The sequence below is a fragment of the Geotrypetes seraphini genome, chromosome 1 (genome assembly GCF_902459505.1).
Source record: "Geotrypetes seraphini chromosome 1, aGeoSer1.1, whole genome shotgun sequence".
Taxonomy (NCBI): domain Eukaryota; kingdom Metazoa; phylum Chordata; class Amphibia; order Gymnophiona; family Dermophiidae; genus Geotrypetes; species Geotrypetes seraphini.
The window spans coordinates 343,225,464-343,250,500 of record NC_047084.1 but is presented as its reverse complement, the minus strand read 5'-3'; the positions used below and the strand labels follow the sequence as shown (position 1 = coordinate 343,250,500).

Below are 25,037 nucleotides of genomic sequence, written 5' to 3'. Positions count from 1 at the left end.
GCGCTTAGCCGCTAACCGCTTCTCACCGATATAGCTCCCCCTTTGATCCACCCCTAAAAAAAAAAAAAAAAAAAAAAAACTCTCATCCCTTCTCTTGGCCCTGCACTCAGCCAGTTTAATCCAAGTTCTCCTGCTACTCCCTCCTCTACCTCTCTCCCCCCCCCTGCTGCAGACTCTCACACATCAACCTCCCAGTCCTAATTCCCCACCATGAACCCTTCCTTCTGGATCCTTCTCCTCCTACTCTGCTCACCTCTCTATACCTCCCTCTGTCTGAAACCTCCCTCTCCCAACCTACTCGACCCCGCTCACTCCAATAACATCTGCCCTGGACTCAAAATCCCCACACTGATTCGCACCAGAATTCCCCCTCTCAAGAAAAACCCTCGAAAAGTCAACCAAGATTCTCTAAAACCCCTGCCCACTGCCAATCTTCCCAACACTGCCTCAGACTCTCTCACCCCAGTCCCGACACTTTATTGCAATGCCAGATCCGTGTGCAATAAGACCCAAATCTTGAAAGACCTTCTAGACGAGCTCGACCCTGGATTCCTATGCATCACTGAATCATGGATCGCTAAAGACGATCTATTCACACAAAACGAACTCCTCCCCCACGGTTACCAAGGCCTCTTCTCCCCCAGACCCAATCGAAAAGGAGGTGGTCTAGCACTCCTCTACAAATCTTTCTTTGACGTCCAGCTCCTTGAGACGGGCACTCACGCTTCCCTAGAATATTTGCTTGCCTCAGTCAATGACGAACTCCGCACCCACCCATTGGGCATCCTGTTACTATACCGCCCACCCACCCCTTGGACCAAATCCTCCAATCTCGTCTTTGAGACCATAACAAATGCCTTCCTTAAATTTCAAAGACTTCTGATCGTTGGTGATATTAACCTCCACCTTGACGACACCAACAGCAAGGACAAGACTGAATTCAACAACTTCCTTACCTCTCTAGGCTTCCCCTCACCCACCCCATCTCCAACCCACGAAAAAGGGCACACTCTAGACCTCACCACTTTCCTTGATCTTACTGACTACAAAACTTCAACCGACGACACTCGCTGGGAACAAGTCCCTTGGTCCGATCACTTCTTAGGGACTACCTGCCTCCCCATCTTCATGTCCCATCTTGACTCCCCACCCCACCCCTCTCATTCCATAACCTTTCGCAAAAAAACCTCGAGCGATCTATTCTGGTCCAAATTCCTCAACCAACTCTCCTCCAACCCTAGACCTACAGACCCCGAATCCCATTGGCGCAACTGGACTGCCCTCTCCGAGTCCACCTACCACTCCCTTGCTCCAATATCCACTAAAACCATCTCCTACCCCCGAAAGGCTCCCTGGTACTTACCTCTTCACAGAGAACTGAAACAGAAATGTCGCGCTCTAGAGCGCAAATGGAAAAAATCCAAATCCCCCTCTGATAGACACACCTGGAGGGTCAATATTAAACTTTACAATTCTACACTAAAAAAAGCCAGGAAGAACTTCTTCGGAGACAAGATCTCTAGATCCAACAACCAGATCAGTGCGCTGTTCAACATCTGGCGCTCCCTAACTACAAAAAAAGACCCATCTGTGCTCCCACCATCTCTATCAGCCGATGCCCTCGCAAATTTCTTTAATGAAAAGGTTACCACCCTAAGATCCTCCTTCCCACCCACAGTCTCCTACAATTCCCTGACCTCTACTGACCTCAACCCTACCTTACCTATATCCACCCCCATTCCCGCCGACAGATCTTGGACCGTCTTCGAGCCTGTTTCCGAATCGCAAGTCTCCAAACTCTGCCTCAAACTAAAAACCTGCAAGTGCACTCTGGATCCTTTCCCCTCCTATCTATTCGAGAATATCCCTACACAGGCCATCGCTTCCCTCACCGAACTCATAAACTCTGCCCTAACATCGGGCCTTTTCTCCCCCAACATGGGACACATTTCATTGACTCCTCTACTGAAAAAGGCCGAACTTGACCCCTCCATGCCATCAAACTACCGCCCTATAGCAAATATCCCTCTCCTAACCAAGTTATTAGAATCCATCATATCCACCCAACTCTCATTCTACCTAGAAAGATTCTCTATTCTCCTACCCCACCAATTCGGCTTCAGACCCAACTTTAGCACCGAATCCCTCTTGGCCTCACTAATCTCTAAGGTGCAACATCTCCATTCTCGCAACAAATTTGCTGTTCTCCTACAATTTGACCTCTCCGCAGCCTTTGATGTCGTCCACCACGACATCCTAATCTTCCAACTCTCCGAAATAGGCATAAGCTCCACAGTCCTAGATTGGTTCTCGAAATTCTTACGCTTCCGCTCCTACACCGTTAACACAAACGGTACCTCTTCCCCCCCCTGGAAGCCAAAATGTGGAGTCCCGCAAGGCTCACCCCTCTCCCCTATCCTTTTCAACATCTACATGTCCTCTTTGAAACTCCTCCATCTATCCCCCCTAGAAACTCTCTACTCCTACGCTGATGACATCCTCATCCTCCTCGAGACCGACTCAAACCTCTCAAACCTTGCTGATAACATATCCACATGTATAACGAATCTCCAATCCTGGGCCCAATCTGTACAAATGAAACTGAATGAGTCCAAAACAAAACTACTTTGGCTCGGCCCAATTTTAGATCATTTACCCACCTCCTTCCCACTACCATCCGGCCCCACTCTTCAGCTTGAGTTTTCAAGCAAAGTCCTAGGCATCGTCATAGACTCCTCTCTCTCCTTCAATGATCACCTCAACTCCTTGGTAAAAAAAATGCTTCTTTAGCCTTCATATGCTGAGGAGAGTGAGATCCTGCTTTCATCATTCTCACTTCGCCGTTCTCGTTCAATCTACCATCCTCTCTAGATTGGATTACTGTAATTCCATCTACATAAGCCTAACTAAGAAAAACCTCCATAGACTTCAGCTAATTCAGAACGCCGCGGCCAAGCTTATTTTCGCAAAAGGCAAGTTCGATCACGTCTCCCCACTCCTCTCCAAGCTTCACTGGCTCCCAGTATACTCCAGAGTCCTCTATAAATGTGCCTGCTTAGTCTTCAAGATCCTACATGGCGTCCTCCCTCCCGTTATCCCACTCTTTTGGAACTCCTCAAACCCACACCCCACTAGACCCTCACAAAAACTGAAACTGTCTTTCCCCTCTATAAAAGGTATATCCCGCGCAGGAAAACTTGGAACATCCCTCCTCTTTAGAACCACAGAACTCTGGAACAACCTCACACCCCCGCTCAGAAATTCAAGCTCCTTCCAATCCTTCCGCAAACACTTGAAAACTTGGCTCTTCTCAAAAATCTAATTACCTCCCGTTCTCTAGCAACCGGTCCCTCTCTATCTTCTTAGTCCCTCTCCTTTATCCCTCATTGTAGTTCCTTTCCTCTTAACTTCTGTAAACCGTGCCGAGCTCTGCGCTTGCGGAGATGGCGCGGTATACAAACCTAAGATTTAGTTTAGTTTAGTTTAGTTTAAATTGAAAATAAAATCATTTTTCCGACCTTTGTTGTCTGGTGATTTCATGAGTCTCTGGTTGTACTTTCTTCTTCTGACTGTGCATCCAATATTTCTTCCCTTCTTTCAGCCTCCTGTATGCTTCCTCTCCTCCAGACCTCATTCCCTCCCCCAACTTTTTCTTCCTCTCTCCCTACCCCTCCCCTTTCTTTCTTTCTCCCTCCCCCTTCTTTCTTTCTGTCTCCTTGCCCCCTTTCTTTCTTTTTATCTTTCTCTCTCCATGCCCACTTTCTTTCTGTTTCCCTTCTTTCATTCTGTTGCCCTGCCTGCCCCCTTTCTTTCTTTGTCTTTCTTTCTTCCTGCCCCCCCAAGCCGCCGACGCCATAGGGGAACAGGCCCCCAAGCCACCACCAACTATTTCTGAGCTTTCCCTGCTTCACGACACCTTAAATAGGACAACAGAAGCGCCAGGCCCATCAGCCTTCCCCCTGACGTCAATTCTGACGTTGGAGAGGAAGTTCTGGGCCATCCAGGCAGCGATTAGCTGGCTTGGAACTTCCTCTCCAACGTCAGAATTGACGTTGGGGGGGGGGTGGAAGGCTGGTGTGAGTAAGGATACAACCGCCCAGACAAGCATCATTCTTCGACATGATTGGTCCTTGAAATCTAACAGCAAATAATTATAGCTTTATTTTTTATGCATAAGTTATCCTAACTTGAGCAACAAAACAATCAAAGCTTTGATACCATTTGGAACTTCTTATCTTTGTGAACTTGAATTTTTAGCTCTGACAGAAATCAAATTTTTTTAAAAAAGAGAACGACTGCAGATGGTGGATGATGAAATGTGAGATTGCTTGTTGACTATCGAGCTGCATTTTGAGTTAATTTGCACTCTAAAACAAGCACATCCATCGTATTGACTAGCAATTCTATTCTGTCTTCTTTAGTTTCACCGTTGTTACAATTACCCATTCATAGCTTAAAGAACTTTAAATAAATAACTCTCAAATTTAATTTTCTGTTGGTTTTCAATTTTATAATTTCAATTATAAATGTGCCACGAAAAATGTTTGCTCCATTTAGTGTGCCAGAGCTAAAAAAAAGTTTGAGACACACTGGATAGTGCAGAATAGAAATGTTTTAAAATGAATAAATAAATTGGGGTTTTTTTTAATTTTGCAATTAGTACTATGCACTAAGGTCTAGATTCAATAAATGGGACTCAGAGTTAGACATTGGGATGATCCCTGTTAAGCTTGTAGTCTGTAAATGGCGCTCTGTGTGATGTGCCCTTTACAGAATTCTAGCTTAGCACACATTTTGCCCCCTAATTATGGGCCAAATGGTAGTGTAAATGCTGGCGCTCAAATGCTGGCAGTAAGATATACAAATGTAGATATAATATTGCAGTTAATTTCTGGGAACACCTTGACCTGCCCATACCCCTCCCATGGCCACATCTCGTTTGGAGTTGCATGATATGAAATTTAGGCACATGTGTAATAGAATAATAATAATAATAACAGCAGCTTAAATACCGCAGGACCGTGAAGTTCTATGCGGTTTACAAAGATTAAAAGAAGGTACAAATAGAATGAACTTAACAGGGTGGAAGTTAGAGATTAACAGCTCAAGGGATCAGTTATTGAGGAGAAAGAGTTGTACGGGTCAACTGCCTAGATATTTCAGGAACAGATATGTTTTTAGGCGTTTCCTGAATTCCCCATAAGTAGTAGGTGTAAGCAATTGTTCTAGATCAGGGGTGCCCACACTTTTTGGGCTTGCGAGCTACTTTTAAAATGACTAAGTCAAAATGATCTACCAACAATAAAATTTAAAAAAAACACAACGCACACTGTACGCATAAAAAATGTTAATTATCATTCCTATTCCAGGGTTTTTCAAAGAGGTCAAAGCAGATGACTCTATGCACTATCACCTCAGTAACAACCATACAAAAATAGACAAATATACCCCCCTCCCTTTTTACTAAACCACGATAACAGATTTTAGAGCGCAGGGAGCTGTGCTGAATGCCCAGCGCTGCTCTCGACGCTCATAGGCTCCCTGCGCTAAAAAACTCTATTGTGGTTTAGTAAAAGGGGACCTTAGTGTAAAATATAGACAACAGATATAAATTCAGACACATTTTGATCACTAAATTTAAAATAAAATCATTTTTCCTACCTTGTCTGGTGATTTCATGAGTCTCTGGTTGCACTTTCTTTCTTCTGACTGTGCATCCAATCTTTCTTCCCTTCTTTTAGCCTGTATGCTTCCTCTCCTCCAGATCTCATTCCCTCCCCCAACTTTTCCTTCCTCTCTCCCTGCCCTTTCTTTCTCTCTGCCTCCCTTTCTTTTTTTTCTGTTTCTCTTCTTTCCTTCTGTCTCCCTGCCTGCCCTTTTTCTTTCTTTCTCCCTGCCCTCCCCCAAGCCACTGCCACTGCCATCGGGGACCAGGACCCAAACCGCCACCAATAACAGGCCCAAAAGCTGACGCTGCCCCAAGTTGTCCCTGCTTCGGCCGACCAGCATTCCTCTCCCCGACGTCAATTCTGCCGTCAGGGAGAGAAAGGCTGATCAGCCCAAGATCGCGATCGACCTACTGGGGGAAATGCTGCCGGGTCCTGCCTTCGCGGAAACAGAAAGTAGGCAGGACCCGGCAGCAAGAAGAGCAAATGCTTCACTAACCTGTCTCCCGCCTTAGCCCATAGCGAACGCTTGCTTCAGGGCTCTCAACATGTGTGTGCCGGCTTCCCTTCTCCCCCCCCCGGGTCATAACTTCCGGTTTCGGAGGGAAGAGAAGGGAAGCCGGCACGCACATGTTAGAGCCACGTTCAGCAGCGGCGGCAGCAGCAGATGACAGCTGGGCGGACTGCCCAGCTAAAAGGCCCTAGAGAGAACACTGGAGAGGAAGGTTGATTGGCCCGGTAGATTAGGACGGCAACACGAGTCTATCACGGAGCCCGGGATGGGCTCCGCGATCGACTCGTGTTGCCTTCCTGAGCTACTGGTCGATCGCGATCGACGTTCTAGATCTTTACCTCATAATACCCTGTTCTAGATCTTTACCCCATAATACTGCCTGATGTGAGAAAAGGTCTTTTGAGTTTACATCCTCTAACTGGAGGTGAAACAAAGATCGAATGTGAACTTCTCTTATGTCTGTTGGCTGAGAAGGAGAAAAGGTCAGTTATGTATTTAGAGGCTAGTCCATATAGTACTTTAAAGCAGATACAGGCGAACTTAAACTTTACACGTGCCTCCAGTGCAGCTGTCGGTAGTAAGGTGTCACATGATCAAACTTCTTCAGCCTGAAAATCAGTTTGACCGCTGCATTTTGCATTAGTTGTAAACGTCGCCTATTCTTTTGGGAAATTGCTAAATAGGCTATGTTACAGTAATCAAGTTGACTCAGAATGAGGGATTGTACCAGGATTCTAAATGCTGGCATATCAAAATATGCTCTAATGGATCGAAGTTTCCAGAGAGTGAAAAAACCCTTTCTGATTAAGGAGTCTACCTGGTCCTTCATGGTTAAGCACTGGTCTAGTGTTACACCCAATATCTTCATAGTAGACTGAATAGGATAATTAAAGTTATTGATGCATAGCGATGTTTTGGTGTCAAGTGGGTGTGGCGAAGCTACAAAAAATTTTGTTTTTTCTGAATTTAGTTTCAGTTTGAATTCAGTCATCCATTGCTCCATCAAATTTAGTGCTTCTGATGCCTTGGGAGTAATTTCCGAGAGAGAGTTAGTAAATGGAATGATGATCGTAAAGTCATCTGCGTAACTGAATAATTTTATCCCTAGCTGGGTCAATTGCGCACCTAATGAGGACATGTAGACATTGAAAAGCAGTGGGGATAATGGTGATCCTTGCGGTATGCCAGATGGATTGCTCCAGGTATCGGAGAAATCGTAATTGAAACGTACTTGATAGGTACGGGACATAAAGAAGCCTCGGAACCAGTCCAACGCCTCTTCCCTAATGCCAATTGCATCTAGGCATTGTAGCATTTTCCCATGATCAACTAGGTCAAAGGCAGAGCTCATATCAAATTGCATGATCAGGGCATTAAGGCCCTTACTGAACAAGAGACACAGATTATCTAAGATAGCCGCAATTTCTATCTCAGTACTGAACAAAGGTCTAAAGCCAGATTGAGTTTCATGCAAGAGAGAGAACTGATCAAGATAATCCATCAGTTGGGAATGTACCAATCCTTCCATAATTTTTACGATGAATGGAATGGATGCTATTGGTCTATAGTTGGTTACCAGTGCTGATGATTCTTTACTATTTTTTGGAATTGGGGTTATTATTATGTGACCATTATTAGTGAGGAATTTTCCATTTTTTAGGTTATAGGCTAAGTAATTCAGCAGAGATAGTTTAAATTCTAAAGGAGCCGCTTTCATGATTTCTGGGGGGCATGATTCCAGACTGCAGTATGATTTAGAGTATTTATTATATAGTTTGATATAATTATTCCATTCTAAATCTTGAAAGGAACTCCAGATCATGTCTGCTGGTATTTCATTTCCTTGTATGTTGGCTATTTGATTATAGTTAGTGTCATTTGTCGAACAGTTGTTTCTTAGATTTTTAATTTTTGAATCGAAATGCTGTGCTAAATCATTTGCTGAAGGTAGTTTAATATTGTGCATGAGATGAGTGTGGCGTGTGGTGTCAAAAAAGTTTGTAACCAAATTGAACAGCTCTTTTGTATTGATTCCTTTTGAACTAGTGCTAGATAAGTTGATTTTAGAAGAGTAGAATGCTTTACGTTTGTCTTTTATCAGTTGTTTGTAGATTTTTATGTTAGATCTCCAGTTGTTATGGTCTGACACTTCTGTTTTTTTCCAAGTTCTTTCTAGTTGTCTTACTAGTTGTTTCATTTTTAGAAGTTTGGAGTCAAACCATTTGTTATATTTATTTGCGCAGCTTTTCCTATTTAGTTTAGGGGCTATTTCATCTAAAATGGCTGTGCTAGATTTTGTCCAGTGATCCCAGAATCGACTTCTTCACCTATTTCCGCTTGTAGTTCATATTGTGACCAATATTCTTCTGGGTTGACATGACCCCTTGTGTGATGTTCTCTTGTTTTTCTTTTTATCCTTGGGTGTGTTTTAGATTTTAAGTGAGTCCCTATTAATTTGAAATAGTAAGTGAAATGGTCAGACCAGATATCGTGACACCAGGTGCCCCTGAGTAGAGAGATGGCAGGGTCCGAAATATCCTTTGTGGACTTAGCTACCACATCCAAGTGATGACCTTTTTCATGTGTTTGTGTGGGTAGAGGGAGATTGTAATTGAGTAGGGATAGAAAGTTTTTAAAGTCTTTCATATCTAGATTGTCCTCTTCATCTAGGTGTATATTTATGTTACCTGTGATGATATTGTAAGAAGGACTAATTGAGTTATGTAGGACAAATTCGCAAAAGTCCTCTTTGGCTTTGGCCAGCTTTTCGGTGGGACATAGAATAATATGCAAGATAGGGATTCTTCCAGTTCCTTATTGCTAATTTTACAGGCTAATATTTCTAACTGATTGGTCATTTTGGAATCCAATAGTTCAAACTCAAATCCTTCCTTAAGAATAATTGCTAATCCTCCCCCATTTCTTCCCTCACGGTTTAGCATGAGGATTTTAAAATTATCTGGTAGAAGATCAATTATTATTGGATCTTCTTCAGACGAGAGCCATGTTTCGGTTAGAAAAAGACAGGCTATTTGCTTGCTGATGATCCAATCTTTGATTAGGAAAGCTTTACCTGACAGATCTAGTATTAAGATATGTACAGGGAACAGAGGCAGATGTGATAGGCTTGATAGGAGTAGTGGTTCTGATAGGTTTTACTTTCCTTATTCTTTTTTTAGGGGTTCGTTGATGTCTTTCTTTATTTGAGATTATGTTAATATGATTTACCCTGTCTTCTTGTGGGTTAATTATGTGCTTGATTGATAGATCAGGGTAGTGGACTGAGCGTAATTGTGGATAGAGTGAGTTAACATCTTTGATGCTACCGCTTATTAGATAGATCAGTAAAATCAATAGGAAATTCATGTTTGCAGGGTAATGTCTCTTCCTGTCACAATAGCTATATTGGTTTCCCTAACACTCCCAATTTCTAGTTTGTTTAGTTGATAGTACCGTATTTTCACGCAGATAACGCGCACCCGTGTAAAACGTGCACACGGGTATAGCGCGCAGAAACCACGATTTTATGTACAAAAACTTTTGTATACCGCGCTCACGGGTATACCGCGCATGCAGCCCGACTGTCCTTTCGTCCGCCCCGACTCTCCTCTGGCCACCCCGACTCTCCTTTCGCCCTCCCCGACTCTCCGTGCGCTGTCCCGACTCTCCGTTCACCCTCCCTGACTTTCCGTGCACTGCCCCGACTCTCCGTGCGCTGTCCCGACTCTCCGTTCACCCGCCCTGACTTTCCGTGCACTGCCCCGACTCTCCGTGCGCTGTCCCGACTCTCCGTTCACCCTCCCTGACTTTCCGTGCACTGCCCCGCCTCTCCGTGCGCTGTCCCGACTCTCCGTTCACCCGCCCTGACTTTCCGTGCACTGCCCCGACTCTCCGTGCGCTGTCCCGACTCTCCGTTCACCCGCCCTGACTTTCCGTGCACTGCCCCGACTCTCCGTGCGCTGTCCCGACTCTCCGTTCACCCGCCCTGACTTTCCGTGCACTGCCCCCCCCCTTCCCCGTACCTTTGGTAGTTGGCCGGACAGACGGGAGCCAAACCCGCCTGTCCGGCAGGCAGCCAATGACGGAATGAGGCCGGATTGGCCCATCCGTCCCAAAGCTCCGCCTACTGGTGGGGTCTAAGGCGCGTGGGCCAATCAGAATAGGCCCTGGAGCCTTAGGTCCCACCTGGGGGCGCGGCCTGAGGCACATGGTCGGGTTGGGCCAATCCGGCCTCATTCCGTCGTTGGCTGCCTGCCGGACAGGCGGGTTTGGCTCCCGTCTGTCCGGCCAACTACCAAAGGTACGGGGAAGGGGGGGGGGGGTGTCGTGGGGGTCGGCCAGGGGGGTCGCGGGTCGGCTGGGGGGGCGGTCGGAGGTTCGTGGGGGGGGCGGTCGTTGGAGGGAGAGGGGTTTGCGTCGAGGGCAGGAGGGCCTGGGATCCCTCCTGCCCGTAATGTAGTGCGGGGTGGGGGTAGGGGGTCGCCGTGGCCAGGAGGGTTTGGGCTCCCTCCTGGCCCGATATTGTCGGGGAGTTGGGGAGTCGGCCGGGCAAGAGGGCTTGGGCTCCCTCTTGCTCCGATCGTGGATGCGGGTGCGGGTGGGAGCGCGTGCGAGCGGTCGTTCGGGGTGGGGGTGCGAGCGGTCCTGCTGGGGGGGGTGAATCGGGCGTCGGGTGGGGTGGGAACTATGTAAAAAAAATTTTGTATACCGCGCTCACGCGTATAACACGCGAGGGGTATGTGCGGTAGGTAAAAACGCGTATAACGCGCGCGTTATATGCGTGAAAATACGGTAAACAGATTGATTGGTTTAGCTCTTAAGATATAGCCAGTAACTGATAGCAGTGGTTGTGTTGGGTGAGTTAGTTCTCCCGACCTAAGTCATGCATAATTCTAATACATGCATATAACAATTACTCATGCGTTTAACATATGCGTCGAATACATGTGTCTAATATTTGCATCCCATGCGGCTATGAAATGCAATTAGCAGTCACATATGTATCTAATACATGCATCGAATGTGTCTAATACATGCATCTAATATGTCTAATACATGCTTTCTAGGTATCTAATACATGCGTTTAGCAATCACATATGCGTCTAACACATGCATCTAACAATTACACATGCATCTAACAATACGGCAAGTAAAGTGCGGAGAAAAAGAAACTTTAGCAAAAATCTTAACCAAAGAACCTTAGCAAAGAACTTTAGCAGGGTGGGAGGGACAATGGTTGACCCTTTCTTCTCTGTTCTGTCGGTTTGGAATTGACTGTGGCACCCTCGTAGGCCCTTTTCCAAGGGCTGAAGCAGGCAGGCAGGTAGGTGATGTCAGTAAAGTCCAAGTCAGGTGAAGTCAGTGAAGTCTAGGTCAGTGAAGTCCAGGCCAGCCGTGTAAGAGCTGGTTACTGCAGCAGATAGCAGGGAATTCTAGGCCTGACTTTGGGTTTTCAGGGCTGCACGGCAGTTGCTACACAAAGGCGCGCACTAAAGCGCACGCGCCTTTGCCATGCACCTTAGCCGGCGCGCCGTTAGCGCTGCTGATTTTTAAAGTTCTTCCCCGCTGGATCGGGGGAGGGGCACAGCCGCGCTCACACGCCCCGCTGAAAAGGGGAAGCCGACGCTGTCGCTGGGCCGCAGGAGTAGGTGCGGGAGAAAAAAACTCCCACTCCCACCTCTGGCCTCCAAAGTTCTTCCCTGCTGGATCGGGGGAGGGGAGGGACGGAGCTGCGCTCACACGCCCTGCTGAAGAAGGAGAGCCGACGTTGCCGCTGGGCCGCAGGAGTAGGTGCAGGAGAAAAAAGCTCCTGCTCCCGCCTCTGGCCTCCAAAGTTCTTCCCCACTGGATCAGGGGAGGGGAAAGGCGGAGCCGCACTCACACGCCCCGCTGAAGAAGGGGAGCCGACGCTGCCGCTAGGCCGCAGTTGTAGGTGCGGGAGAAAAAAGCTCCTGCTCCCGCCGCTGGCCTCCAAAGTTCTTCCCCGCTGGATCGGGGGAGGGGCAGAGCCGCGCTCACACGCCCCATTGAAGAGGGGGAGCCGACGCTGCCGCTGGACCGCAGGAGTAGGTGTGGGAGAAAAAAGCTCCCGCTTCCGCCGCTGGCCTCCAAAGTTCTTGAATAGAGTGTAGGGCAGATCCACACATTACTCTTAATTGCCACCAATTAAATGCTTGCTATCTCCAATAATTGTTTGTTTGCACTTAATTGAATAATTAGTTTATGTGCAGATCTGGGATCTGTGTCCAAATTTAGACAACCTATATAGAATCCAGGGGTAAACGCAATGTGAAGTTCACAACCATTCACCGTCCATACACTGCCTATTTGCTACCCTCTAATACCCCATGCTGTTCTTGTGCAAATTAGCGCGCTAATTGTCTTGCCAGTGCAATTGAATGTGCGACACACAAATCGAAGATTAGATTAGAATTTACATGTTAATTGCTTAGAGCACTTTAGCCAATTGATTTTCCATCTGGTAAAAAAAAAGGACACAAGGCCCTGCCCTGTTCTGCCTCTGGGTCCGCCCCATTCCACCCCCCCACAAACCTCCTCTCATCGGGCCGGGGCTGGAGTGCATCTGCGTATGCGCAGATGCACTCCTGCTCCGGCCCTGATCTCACCAACTTTTCAAAACCTGGACAAAAGTGTCGGGTTTCGAAAAGCTGTCTGGATGTCTGATAACCCTACCTAAATGCATCAGTTTTATTCAGCGGGTACCTAAGACTATTTTGCTCAACCGTTTAGGTAACATGGATTTCTTTGTGGTTCTAGATATTATAAGGAGAAGACTCATCTGCTCCAACACCTTCACAGCAGGAGGGTGAGAAGAACAGAAACGGCAGTGTAACACCAGGAGGTTTATTGACAGCTGCAGCCTGCCATATTTGGATATTCATTTGTGTGTGTGTTTTTAGCTCCTGTGCCCAAAACTTTCTTTAAATACTTTAGCTCAGTATAGGTCACTGGATGGTTCATACTGAAGATAAAAAGGTGTTACATTTTACTGGAGTAAATTAAGAGAAGCTGGTTCGCCTTACAGCTTTGGTTATGCTGCTGGCTGTAGGACTGGACTGCATTGACCATGGAGAGAAGAGATGATGCTTCTGCAAGTCACATCAAGCATTCAGATCACAGCAAGTCACTTTCTTTAAACTGTGAAAAGAAAACTTTAGCGCGCTTGCTGTAGAGAAAGCATTCACTGACTATCTGTGCAGAGTTCACAGCAGCCAGGAATCACTGCAGTGTCTTTAGGATGTTTGTAAAATAAATAAACCTTTCACTGGCATTTTTAAGAATAATCACCAGAAATGATCTTTTGCCAAAATCCTATGGATTTGTACTTGAAGAGAATGGACAAATTACTGATGCCACCATACGTTAAGGAAAGCCTATAGTGAATATCCAGTTTGAATTACAAAGGACAATTATTTGGCAATGCACACACACATTTGAAAATACTGTGGGGTCCTTATCAGCATCTGTAGTATGACTTTACATGTGTCAATATCTTAATATACTGAGATGCAAGGTAGAGAATGACACGGTGGTTGTTACCCACCTAAACGGTGGCAAAAAAAATGGTAGCCGCGGATACAGGGAGAAGGCCATTCACCGCCCTTTGGAGTGGTGAATGGCCTTATCTCTGCAGTTAAGGGAGGGAGCGCGTGCAGTCACCAATCGTGTAGTCCAGCAGCCCCCTCCCTCCTTACTAACGATCAGTCCGTCCGGCATCTCTCTCCCTTCCCCTTACCTTCGTGGCAATTTCAATTTTGTTTCTACAAGCAGCCGGTGCCTTGAAGTCATGTGTTGTTGCTGGAAAGGCCTCCTCTGATGCAACTTCCTGTTTCTGGTTGTGTCAGAGGAGACCTTTCCGGAAGCCACACGTGACTTCAAGGCTCTGGCTGCTTGTAGAAATAAAATGGAAATCGCTGGAAAGGGAGGGAGGGAGATGCCCAGATAGATGGATGGACAGCGGGAGGGAGGGGGCTGCTGTACCACGTGTAGGGTGCTGAGGGGGGGGAGGGTTGGAGAGAGAGAGGGTGGAGAGAGAGGGGGGTTGGAGAGAGAGAGGGTGGAGAGAGAGAGAGGGGGTTGAGAGGAGAAGACGCTGAAGGGAACTGGGGAAGGAGGGATGGGGAAGAGAGAAAGGTGAGAAGACGCTGAAGGGATCTGGGGAATAGAGAGTAGGGAGAAGATGCTGAAGAGAACTGGGGAAGCGAGAGGGGGGAGAAGATGCTGAAGGGAAATGGGGATGTAAAAGTAGGGAGAAGATGCTTAAAGGAAATGTGGAAGAGAGAGTGGGAAGAAAACGCTGAAGGGAAATAGGGAAGAGAGAGATATGCCAGACTGGGGGGAGCAGAGGGAAGAAGATGGGTGCCAGACCAACTGGGGAAGAAGGAGAGATGGAAGGGGGCAAGAAGGCAGACAGTGAATGGAAGGAATTGAATGAGAAGATGAGGAAAGCAGAAATCAGACAACAAAGGTAGAAAAAAATTTTCTATTTATTTTCTTTTTTTTGCTTTAGGATAAAGTAGTATATTAGCAGCTAGAACTTTGATTTATAAAATGACAACAGTACAGAATATTTTTTCTTTTTATACTTTAATAAAATAAGTCCAGTATAAAACTATTTGAGGCTTGTGTGGATGGGATCAGATGGTTTGCAGGGACAGGGACCGAGCTCACGGGGATGGGATGGCGACGGGGACCAAGCTCGCAAGGACGGGAACAAATTTTTTTCCCCATGTCATTCTCTAATACAAGGTATCACTATAAGTTAGCTCACATATCCTCACAAAAAGACCATGCAGGTATATCTCTTTGAGCCCTTTCCAAATTAAATTGAATCTTTGTACACTGCAGCTCTGCCCTTTTGCTTCTGCCAGCAACTTTTTCATTTCCCCAGTGGATATGGAAGGACATTATATACCCCTTTCTCTCCCTTCCCCATAATTACATCCTGAATCTCATCAAGAAGGATTTGTCCTCAGATCTTACATTTGATCTTAATACAAAAAGGCTGAGATGTTCTTTTCTAGACACACGCTGAAATGGCAGCCTGAAGACTCAAAGCCTGGTGGACTGACCCTAGGATACAGACTCGTAGGTCCTTTTACTAAGGTGTGCAAACTGATATAGCACACGCTAATTGAATTGTGTGTGCTATACGCTAACACGTGCGTGTTAGTTTATGGATGCATTAGCGTTTAGTGTGTGCTAATTTAATTAGCACGCTAAATCAGTTTGCATGCGCTACAACAGTTAGCGCACCTTAGTAAAAGCGGGGGTCAGTTTGCTGATTCTAATCTGAAAATTATTTGGTAGCCTATAAGAACTGAGTTGGTGTTCTTAGGCTAGATCCCACTAAGTGCCTGCATCACTGAAAATTTATCTTTATAAAACTTACATAGCTTGATATTCTTCACAACAGTCTCGGAGGAAAGGTGAAGGATTCAGTGGGCATGAAGAATAAAATACTCTTTCACCACCAATGGAGTCTCTTCTAGAAATAAACAAAGATGGACTGACATGGTAGTGATGTTGGCACTGCTCACGCTATTTTTTTCTCTGTGATTAGATGGAGGACTTTTGATGTTCCTTGCTGTCCATTGAATACTTTCAAATAATAACATAAAATACAACCCAGAGACTGGACAGCCTTAAAATGCCACAAGCCATTTCCTATACCTATAAGGCCAGCACTGATCTAATAATGAAGGTCAAGGACTATGTATCCATGACATTTGGGGGCTCTTTTACTAAAGATTAGCATATGCTAACAAGATATTAGCATGTACTATGTGCCATGTGGCAGTGGCGTACCTAGCATATGTGACACCTGGGGCCCATCATTTTTTGACACCCCCCAATCTGTACGAAAAACATGATTTTTAGTAACAAGCCACACGTCATACATGAGTACCTAGGAAAAGGCAGCATCTTACATACTGCAGTGAGCAGTACAACATCAATACACCCATTGTAAAACTAAATAAGCCAGACTAGTACAGATCAATCCTACACCGTCAATCCTAACAAAACCATGTCTTTCGAACACACAGAAAACACCTTTGCCTAGTATGGAATATGTCATCACAAACTAACCCCTCCCCCTTTCACAAAACTATAGTGTGGATTTTAGCCACGGTGGTAACAGCTCTGACGCTCATAGAATTCTAAGCAGCAGAGCTGCTACCACCCCAGCTGGCGCTAAAAAACGCTCCACAGTTTTGTAAAAGGGGGGATAAAATAGAAATACATAGACAAAGGTTCAATTGAACCAGCAAGAAGCTGGACTCTGCATACAATGCAACACCACAGAAACAGTGACACATGTCTCCTAAAGTAATAAATAAATAGAAAATTTTTGTTCTACCTTTGTCTTCTCTGGTTTCTGCTTTCCTCATCTTCTTGTTACTCTCTTCCTTCCATCCACTGTCTGCCGTCTCTTTGCCCCTATATGGCATCTTCTCTCCTTCTATGCCCCTTCCAGAAACTGTATGCCTGCCCCTTCCATCTCTCCTTTCACCCCTATTGGTCTGGCATCTCTCTCCTCTCCTTCCCTCTCCCACACCTCTCTTCTGCAATCCCTTTCTTCCCTCATTTTCCTTTTCAATTTATTTTCTGCATTCATCTAGATTAAGTTCTTACTACCCTCTCATCAATTTCCTTTTTACTGTCTACCTACAGCTCGCCACCTCTTTCCCTCACCCCCTCCAGTATTTCCCTAAATCAATCCTTTTCCCCCCATCATTTAACCTCCTTTTATTTATCCCCTCCTTCCATCATGTGCCCTCTTTCTCTACCCCTTCCATCTAGCTAAAGAAGCACTGCCTGGGCTTTGCAGTCCCCAGTTATGTCTTTACCAGGATATATATTTCAAATCTGATATATTCTAATGACAAAATAGAAATAAAATGATTTTTTTCTACCTTTTATTGTCTTTGGTTTCTGCTTTTGTCTTCTTTTCACTCTTTTCCTTCCAGTGTCTGCCCTGTCTCTTCAATCCAGCATCTGCCTGTTCCATCCACTGTCTGCCCCTTCCAGAAACTGTCTGTCTCCCCCTGCCATCTCTCCTCTAGACACCCCGCCCCCTTTGGTCTGGCATCCATCATCTTCCCTCTGTTCCCTCAATGTCTGGTATCTTTCTCCTTTCATCTCTCTTTCCCTCCCCCCTGTGGTTTTTAGCATCTCTCTCTTCTCATTATTCCGCTTAGATCTGATACTCTGTCTCCTTCCCTGTTCTCTGGCATCTCTCTCTCTCTTCTCTTTCCTTCTCTGGTCTTCCTTCTTTATTTTCTGCCTCTGTCTAAATTTTTTCTTACTATGCAGTCCTCAGTTTCCCTCTTTTCACTGTGTCTACCCACAGCATCCCACCCCTTTCCTTCACCCCTCCACTATCTCACTAACTCTATCTTCTTCCCCCATCCAGCATATGTCCTTTTTCTTTATCCCTCCTTCCATCCAGTATGTGTTCTCTTTCTCCATTTCCATTCAGTATTTGCTCTCCCTTTTCCCCACTTCCATCATCTGCCCTCTTCTCTCTCCCCCTTCTCTCCACTTCCATCATCTGCCCCTTCTCTCTCTTCCCCCCCCACTTCCATCATCTGCCCTTTCTCTCCACTTCCATCATCTGTCCCTTCTCTCTCTTTCCCCCCACTTCCATCATCTACCCTCTTCTCTCTCCCCACTTCTATCATCTGCCCCTTCCCCCCACTTCCATCATCTGCCCTCTTCTCTCTCTCCCCCTTCTCTCCACTTCCATCATCTGCCCCTTCTCCCCACTTCCATCATCTGCCCTCTTCTCTCTCCCCCTTTCCATCATCTGCCCCTTTTCCCCACTTCCATTATCTGCCCCTTTCTCTCAATCTCTCCATCCACCACAGGCCCATCTTTCTCCCTTCCTCTCACCTTTCCGATTTTGGCAACAAGATCGGCAACACCCCCCCCCCCCCCCACGATGACACTTAAGATCGGCAATGGGCCTCCTCCCCCCGGCATCAACAGAACTTCAGATCGGCAAAAGCTTCCCTCTGACTGATCTATCTGGGCGGAAACAGAAAGCTGAGTCAGAGGGAAGCTTTTGACTGAGCACTGCGTTGCCGATCTGAAGTTCTGTTGATGCTGGGGGGAGAAGGAGGCCCGTTGCTGAACTTAAGTTTCATCATGGGTGGGGCGCTGATACCGCTCAGTGCTGTCGGAGGGGGGCGCCGATGCCGATGATCGCTGTTACAGCCCAGATGCTGCCGATGGCCTCAATCCGATCTTGCTGGCAGGAATTTTCCGGACCTGGCCAGCTGTGCACCCCTCCTAAGGCTGCACCCGGCGCAGACCGCCCCCCCCTTGGTACGCCACTGCCATATGGCCCTTAGTAAAAGGCCTCTATTCTTTTTACACGTCTGTTTCAAATGAACAGTAGTGTATTTGGGTAGAGGACATCCTGCCAGAATTCTGCTCCAGGGCATGTTCTGTTTGCCTAATGATTCACCATGTTCATTCCATTAATTTAAGCTTGCTTTGACATGCAATGTTATAAGAACATAAAAATAGCCATTCTAGGTCAAACCAATGATCCATCTAGTCCAATTTCTTGTTTCTAGCAGTGGCCAGTCCAGGTTAATTTGGGGAATGCACTTCCTGTTTATAACTTAGCTCTGTACAATATTTAAGAACAGATACTTAAAACATTTAAAGACAAACTAGAATTTTATCTTTACGGAGCAAAATTTATTTATAAGGTTAGGCAGGCAATGTAATAAATTTTAGTTACAATTTAGGGATCTTTACACAAGAGAAATGTGCCACAAAATATAATATTGTTATAAAAGCAGAATGATTAAGCTGGATTAAAAGTAACTCACTCTGACACAGGCCCTTACTGGAAGAATTCTTAAGTTGCAGCACACACCACGGTGGATAAGATATTGCTGCAAGGTGTGTCCAGCTATGATCCCAAGAGAAAGAGCATAGATGAATTTCCCTTTGTAAGGACTGGTAGGAACCCAGGAGCAATATCCAAACCCAAATCAGAATTTCAATTCAACCTTTTCTGTTTCTGGATGCATGAGGTCATCTGGTGTGACTTCCGACTGAGAAGGCCTGATTGAATTTGTATACTGTCTTTAGGGAGTTTCAGGTCTTTTTGTCTTATCTCAGTTTTGAATGACTTAAGTTCTGTGTTTATTTGTTCTGCTCCATCCTTTGTTTGCTGTCCATAGAATTCAGTTTAACACTGATACCATACCTTTATGGTGCAGTTTTTGCAGAGAAAAGGTCTGAGGAGATACTGAGCATCACCCAGCATACCTTTGTTAACATAAGAACATAAGAATAGCCTTACTGGGTCAGACCATCCATTAAGCCCAGTAGCCCGTTCTCATGGTGGCCAATCCAGATTACTAGTAACTGGCCAATCACCTCACTCGTCATTCCAATTTCCAGATCATACTCGTCGTTCCAATTTCCAGATCATTTATATACAAGTTAAATAGCACTGGTCCCAGTATAGACCCCTGCGACACTCCACTGTTTACTCTCCTCCATTGAGAAAAATGACCATTTAACCCTATCCTCTGTTTTCTATCCGATAACCAATTCCTAATCCACAACTGAACGTTGCCACCTAACCCATGACTATTTTCTCATTTTCTCAGGAGCCTCTTGTGAGGCACTTTATCAAAAGCTTTCTGAAAATCTAGATACACTCTATCAACTGGCTCACCTTTGTCCACATGTTTATTCACACCTTTAAAGAAGTCAAGCAAATTTGTGAGGCAAGATCTCCCTCGGCTAAACCCATGCTGACTCTGTCTCATTAAATTATGTTTGTCTACTCTACGTGTTCCAATGAAAGGGGGTGTTTAACTCCTTTTGAAGACAGATAGCCAGAGTTTCAAGCCATATTCTATAATTCTAAATCCTTTGTCTGAATTCAAGAAAATATGGGCTAGGCACGTGGGATCTCTTAGAGGAAGAGATAATGGTTACTGCGGATGGACAGACTGGATGGGCCTTTTGGCATTTATCTGCCGTCATGTTTCTATGTTTCTATGATTCAGGCAATAATTTTATAATTGTTAAATCCAGCCAAAATTAATCATTTCATGCTACACAAGCACCTGGCAAAATTCCAAATAGTAGCAACATTCCATACTACCAATCCAGAGCAAGCAGTGGCTTCCCCATGTCTGTCTCAATAGCAGACTATGAATTTTACCTCCAGGAATTTGTTGAAACCTTTCTTAAACCTAGCTATGATAACTGTTGTTACCATATCCTCTGGCAATGAATTCCAGAGCTTACTTATTTTTTGAGTGAAGAAATATTTCCTTCTGCAGTGGTACCTTGGATTACGAGCATAATCCGTTCCAGGAGCATGCTCGTAATCCAAAATGCTAATTTATCAAAACAAAGTTCCCCATTGGGGATAATGGAAACTCAGATGATTCGTTCTAGAACCCAGGGTCTATACCTGTCGGGTGCCGGGTGCTGCAGCGCCATCTCCTCCGTCGGTCATCTGAAGAAGAACCCCACAGTGCCGTTTCGGGGGGGGGATGCCAGCCGCCGGAGAACCCCACAGTGTTGCTTCGGGGAGAGGGGGATGACAGCCGCCGGAGAACCTCGCAGTGCCTTCAGAGGGTTGCCTCCTCCATCCGCCGGCCAGTCCTCCACGTCGGATGCCCCTCGCATGCTGGAGAGCCCCCACCCGAGCCCATGCAGCCGAGCACCGCCTCACCCACACGCCGCGCACGACACACACAACGCCGATGATTGACGCTGTGCACGTCACACGCAACACGCAGGCGGGACAGCACCCACCCGCGCAGGCCCAGACAGAGGTCATCTAACCTGCGGAAGGCACCCGATGTAGAAGGCTGGCCGGAAGATGGAAGAGGAATCCCCCGAAAGGGCGCTTCCTGGACTGTAAGTGCTCGTTGATCGGGGCAATGCTCGGTTTGTGAGTCAAAAGTTTTCTGAGTGTTTTGCTCGTCTTGCAAAATACTCACAAACCGGGTTACTCGCAAACCGAGGTACCACTGTATTTGTTTTAAAAGTTGTAGCCACACTGCAGCTCTAGGCCGGGTCTCAGCAGCGCTCTCAGTGGCTACATACGAAAAGTGCACCGGCGTGTGACCCAATAAGTCACCCTGCAGACACTGCTTTAATAAATGAAACAAACAAACAAAAAAAAAACAACCAATGCACACAGCTTCAGTTTGGTTCTTCAAAAGAAAATTTAATTGTCAGAATGACCAATGGTAAAATTCCAAATCAAATACTGTAACTTGCAAAAATCCATAGAAAACAAGGAAACACAGCTAATTCCTCATCAGGCAGTTCTCCCTGCAGTTCCATGGAAGTTTCATCTTCAGGTACTGGTAGTTCTGGAGGTGCACCAGCTTCTTATACCGCCATGAGTGTACAGCTATTACCCCTGCTTGAGCCTGTGAGGTCCTCAGGAGAGAGAGACCTCAGCTTTCTCCCAATCCTGCCTAACAGCTTGTTCCAGATTGCTGGCTTTTCTAGGGAAGGGACACGCCCTGTTCTGCCTGAGTCAACAGGTAACCAATCTCTCTGGCTCCCCCAGTGGTGACCTGGATACTGTTTTTTCTGTGTTCTCTTAGTTCTGCCTTTGCTCTCCTGGGTCTTAGTACTTCTGTGTTCCCGAGGTATGTGACAAGTTTTCCCAGCCCCTGACTCTGGATGGTTAGTAGGCTCTGGGAAATCCACATAGTGACTGGGCTGGGCCCTGGGCATCCCCTTTCTGGGTTTCCTATTCCCTTTCCTCCCAGCACCCACAGGGACTTTGGCAGGCACAGAGCCTGACTGGTCACAAAGTGTAGTGCAGTGGTTAAAGTTTCAGCTTCAGCACCCTGAGGTTATGGGTTGAAACCATGCACTGCTTCCTGTGACCCTGGGCAAGAAACTTAATCCTCCACTACCCCAGGTGCATTCGATAGATTGTGAACCCACTGGGACAGACAGGGAAAATGCTTGAAGTACCTGTATGTAAACTGCTTTGAGCCCTTTCCAGGACTTTTGTGATTTCAGATCTAATCGTATGACCAGTTTCCCTGCCATGGAGGACTACAGCCCCAACATTTAAATCTATGACGAACAAACTTTCCTACCACATTTCAGATTTGTGACGAATGAACTTTCCCACCAAAATTCAAATTCAAGACCAATTGACCTCCCTGTTCTCAATCAGGTCCGTGAATCCTCACAGCATACCCTGAACCCTGAAGAAAGCCACAACATGATGACTGAAACATCAGTTCTACCTACCCAGGCGCAACGAGACCTAGACCAGTGTTTTTCAACCTTTTTTGGGCAAAGGCACACTTGTTTCATGAAAAAAATCACGAGGCACACCACCATTAGAAAATGTTAAAAAATTTAACTCTCTGCCTATATTGACTATATATAAAGTAATTCTCTTGAATAGGAATCAAATAAACACAAAGAAAGTATTTTATAATTACTTTATTACGAAATAAAAATTATAAAATACTTTATTCAGTGCGAAACCTGGGCCTGTTTGGCTGAACACAAAGCTGATATTCTGGCTGGAATGGAAGAAAGACACACACGTAGCTCTTCGTCAACAGCTCTCAGTCTCTCTCTGTATTTGGTTTTTATAGCATACAAAAATAGACAAATATACCCTCCATCCTTTTTATTAAACCACAATAGCAGTTTTTAGCGCAGGGAGCTGCGCTGAATGCCCAGCGCTGCTCTTGACGCTCATAGGCTCCCTGCGCTAAAAACCACTATTGCGGTTTAGTAAAAGGTGACCATATTGTAAAATATAGACAGCAGATATAAATTCAGAACTGTGCATAGTAAGTGAAGGGAAGTTTTCATCTCTGGGAATTTACCCAGTTAACTATTAAGTTATTTGGGCAAATTCCTTTGAAAACTGTGGTAATACTGCCTCCACTTTGCTAAATTTAAAATAAAATCATTTTTCCTACCTTGTCTGGTGATTTCTGGTTGCACTTTCTTCTTCTGACTGTGCATCCAATCTTTCTTCCCTTCTATCAGCCTGTATGCTTTCTTTCCTCCACACCTCATTCCCTCCCCCAACTTTTTCTTCCTCTCTCCCTGACCTTTCTTTCTTTTTTTCTGTTTCTCTTCTTTCCTTCTGTTTCCCTGCCTGCCCCCTTTCTTTCTTTCTCCCTGCCGTTCCCCAAGCCACTGCCACTGCCGCTGCCATCGGGGAACAGGACCCACCAATGGATAACAGGCCCCAAAGCCGACGCCGACGCATGCTCTCCCTGACGTCAATTCTGCAATCGGAAAGGAAGTTCCGCCCAGCCAGGCAGCGATTGGCTGGCCCGAACTTCCTCTCCGACTGCAGAATTGACATCGGGGAGAAGAAGACTAGATCGCCAAGACAAAGTGAGTCCTGGGTGATCGACTCACTTTGCCTTGGCGAGCTACTGGCGCCCCTGCCTCGGGCCCCCTGTCAGCTCCGGGCCCGGCGGCCCTGCGGCACACCAGGCAACATCTCGCGGCACACTAGTGTGCCGCGGAACAGCGGTTGAAAAACACTGACCTAGACAACAGATAAATAAAGTATTTCCTTAGATTACTCTTGGGCCTGTCACCTCTTAACTTCATCCGAATTTGAATTTTCCTCATTTGAAAAAGACTCACCTCCTGTATATTAACACCACAGAGATATTAAAATGTCTCTATCATATCCCTTCTTTCCTGCCTTTCTGCCACATATTGAGGTCTATAAGTCTGTCCCCATACACTTTATGACAAAGACCACTAGCCAATTTTGTAGGGGCCCTCTGGACCAACCTCCATCCTATTTATATCTTTTTGAAGGTGCGATCTCCAGGGGCACGCACTGTGAGAATGGAAGAAATCTTTATTATAGCAGATTATAATGCTGCCTGATATAGCCATGTTACTCCCTGCATGTGTTGCTTCAGTTCAGGGATTTAACTTTTACTGTAAAATGCACCAAAACATAGCTCACTTAACACATAACCTAACACATAAACTATGTACATCCAAAATAAAACATTACAACTATATTAATAAAAACACATAAATAAAACCAATAAATAAGTAGTTGAATAAATAATAAATACTTAAAATGATCATACAGATTGTGACATGAGACATACAAATTGTGCAGAGACTCATCCTATATATTTTAAATGTATGGGAACCAAGTCAAACTGTGTTACATACCCGTATGATATTAGGGAAAGACATCACCATGAGGCATTGGTGTTGATGGTAAAAAGCAGTACAGTCTTTCTGACTAGTGATTTAATCATTATTTAAATCCAATCCACCCTAGGTTTGGGTGAAGAATTTGTTTTTCTCAAGGAAATCTAGTAAGATGAAAGCAATTATAAATTGGAGATTGGGTGATAGTTGAAGCAGGCGGTGTCAGGTTGTTTACTGTTTAATTTTGGGAGAATGATGGTCAGTTTTCAGGTGGGAGGGTCAGTGCCTTGTGAAATGCTATTCATTGTATGAATATAGGGAACAAAGATGTTTGACATTTCAAAATTCCTGATGGAATTGGGTCATGAGGTGCTGTGGTCCATTTCATTGTAGAAACTATGGAGGAGATCACGGAGACTGAGGGTATGTTGAAGTCAGAAAGGATACTGGTGCATGGGTTATGATGAGGAACATGGGAAGGGGAGTTAGAACATAAAAATTTCCACTGCCAGGTCAGACAAGAGGTCCATCGTGCCCAGCAGTTCACTCCTGCAGCAGCCCTTAGGTCAAAGCCAGTGCCCTAACTGAGTCTAATTATTTATGTATTCAATTTTCTATACCGTTCTCCCAGAAGAGCTCAGAACGGTTACATGAAT

The 25,037-nt window shown here is 45.6% G+C and overlaps 1 protein-coding gene across 4 annotated transcripts in view; it reads left to right on the top strand.

Annotated features, from left to right (window-relative positions):
* RASSF6 (Ras association domain family member 6) overlaps positions 1-13,980 on the top strand; it is a 145,033-nt gene extending 131,053 nt beyond the window's left edge. The window contains exon 2 of one of the 4 annotated variants that reach the window (XM_033961781.1): positions 12,958-13,980. Coding sequence is in view for 3 of the 4 variants with exons in the window: in XM_033961805.1 (XP_033817696.1) it covers positions 12,958-13,033 (76 nt within the window). In the remaining variant the exon portion in view is untranslated. The remainder of the gene's footprint in view (positions 1-12,957) is intronic. The other 3 variants (XM_033961805.1, XM_033961771.1, XM_033961765.1) reach the window with 3 other exon arrangements.
* The last annotated feature ends 11,057 nt before the right edge of the window (positions 13,981-25,037 follow it).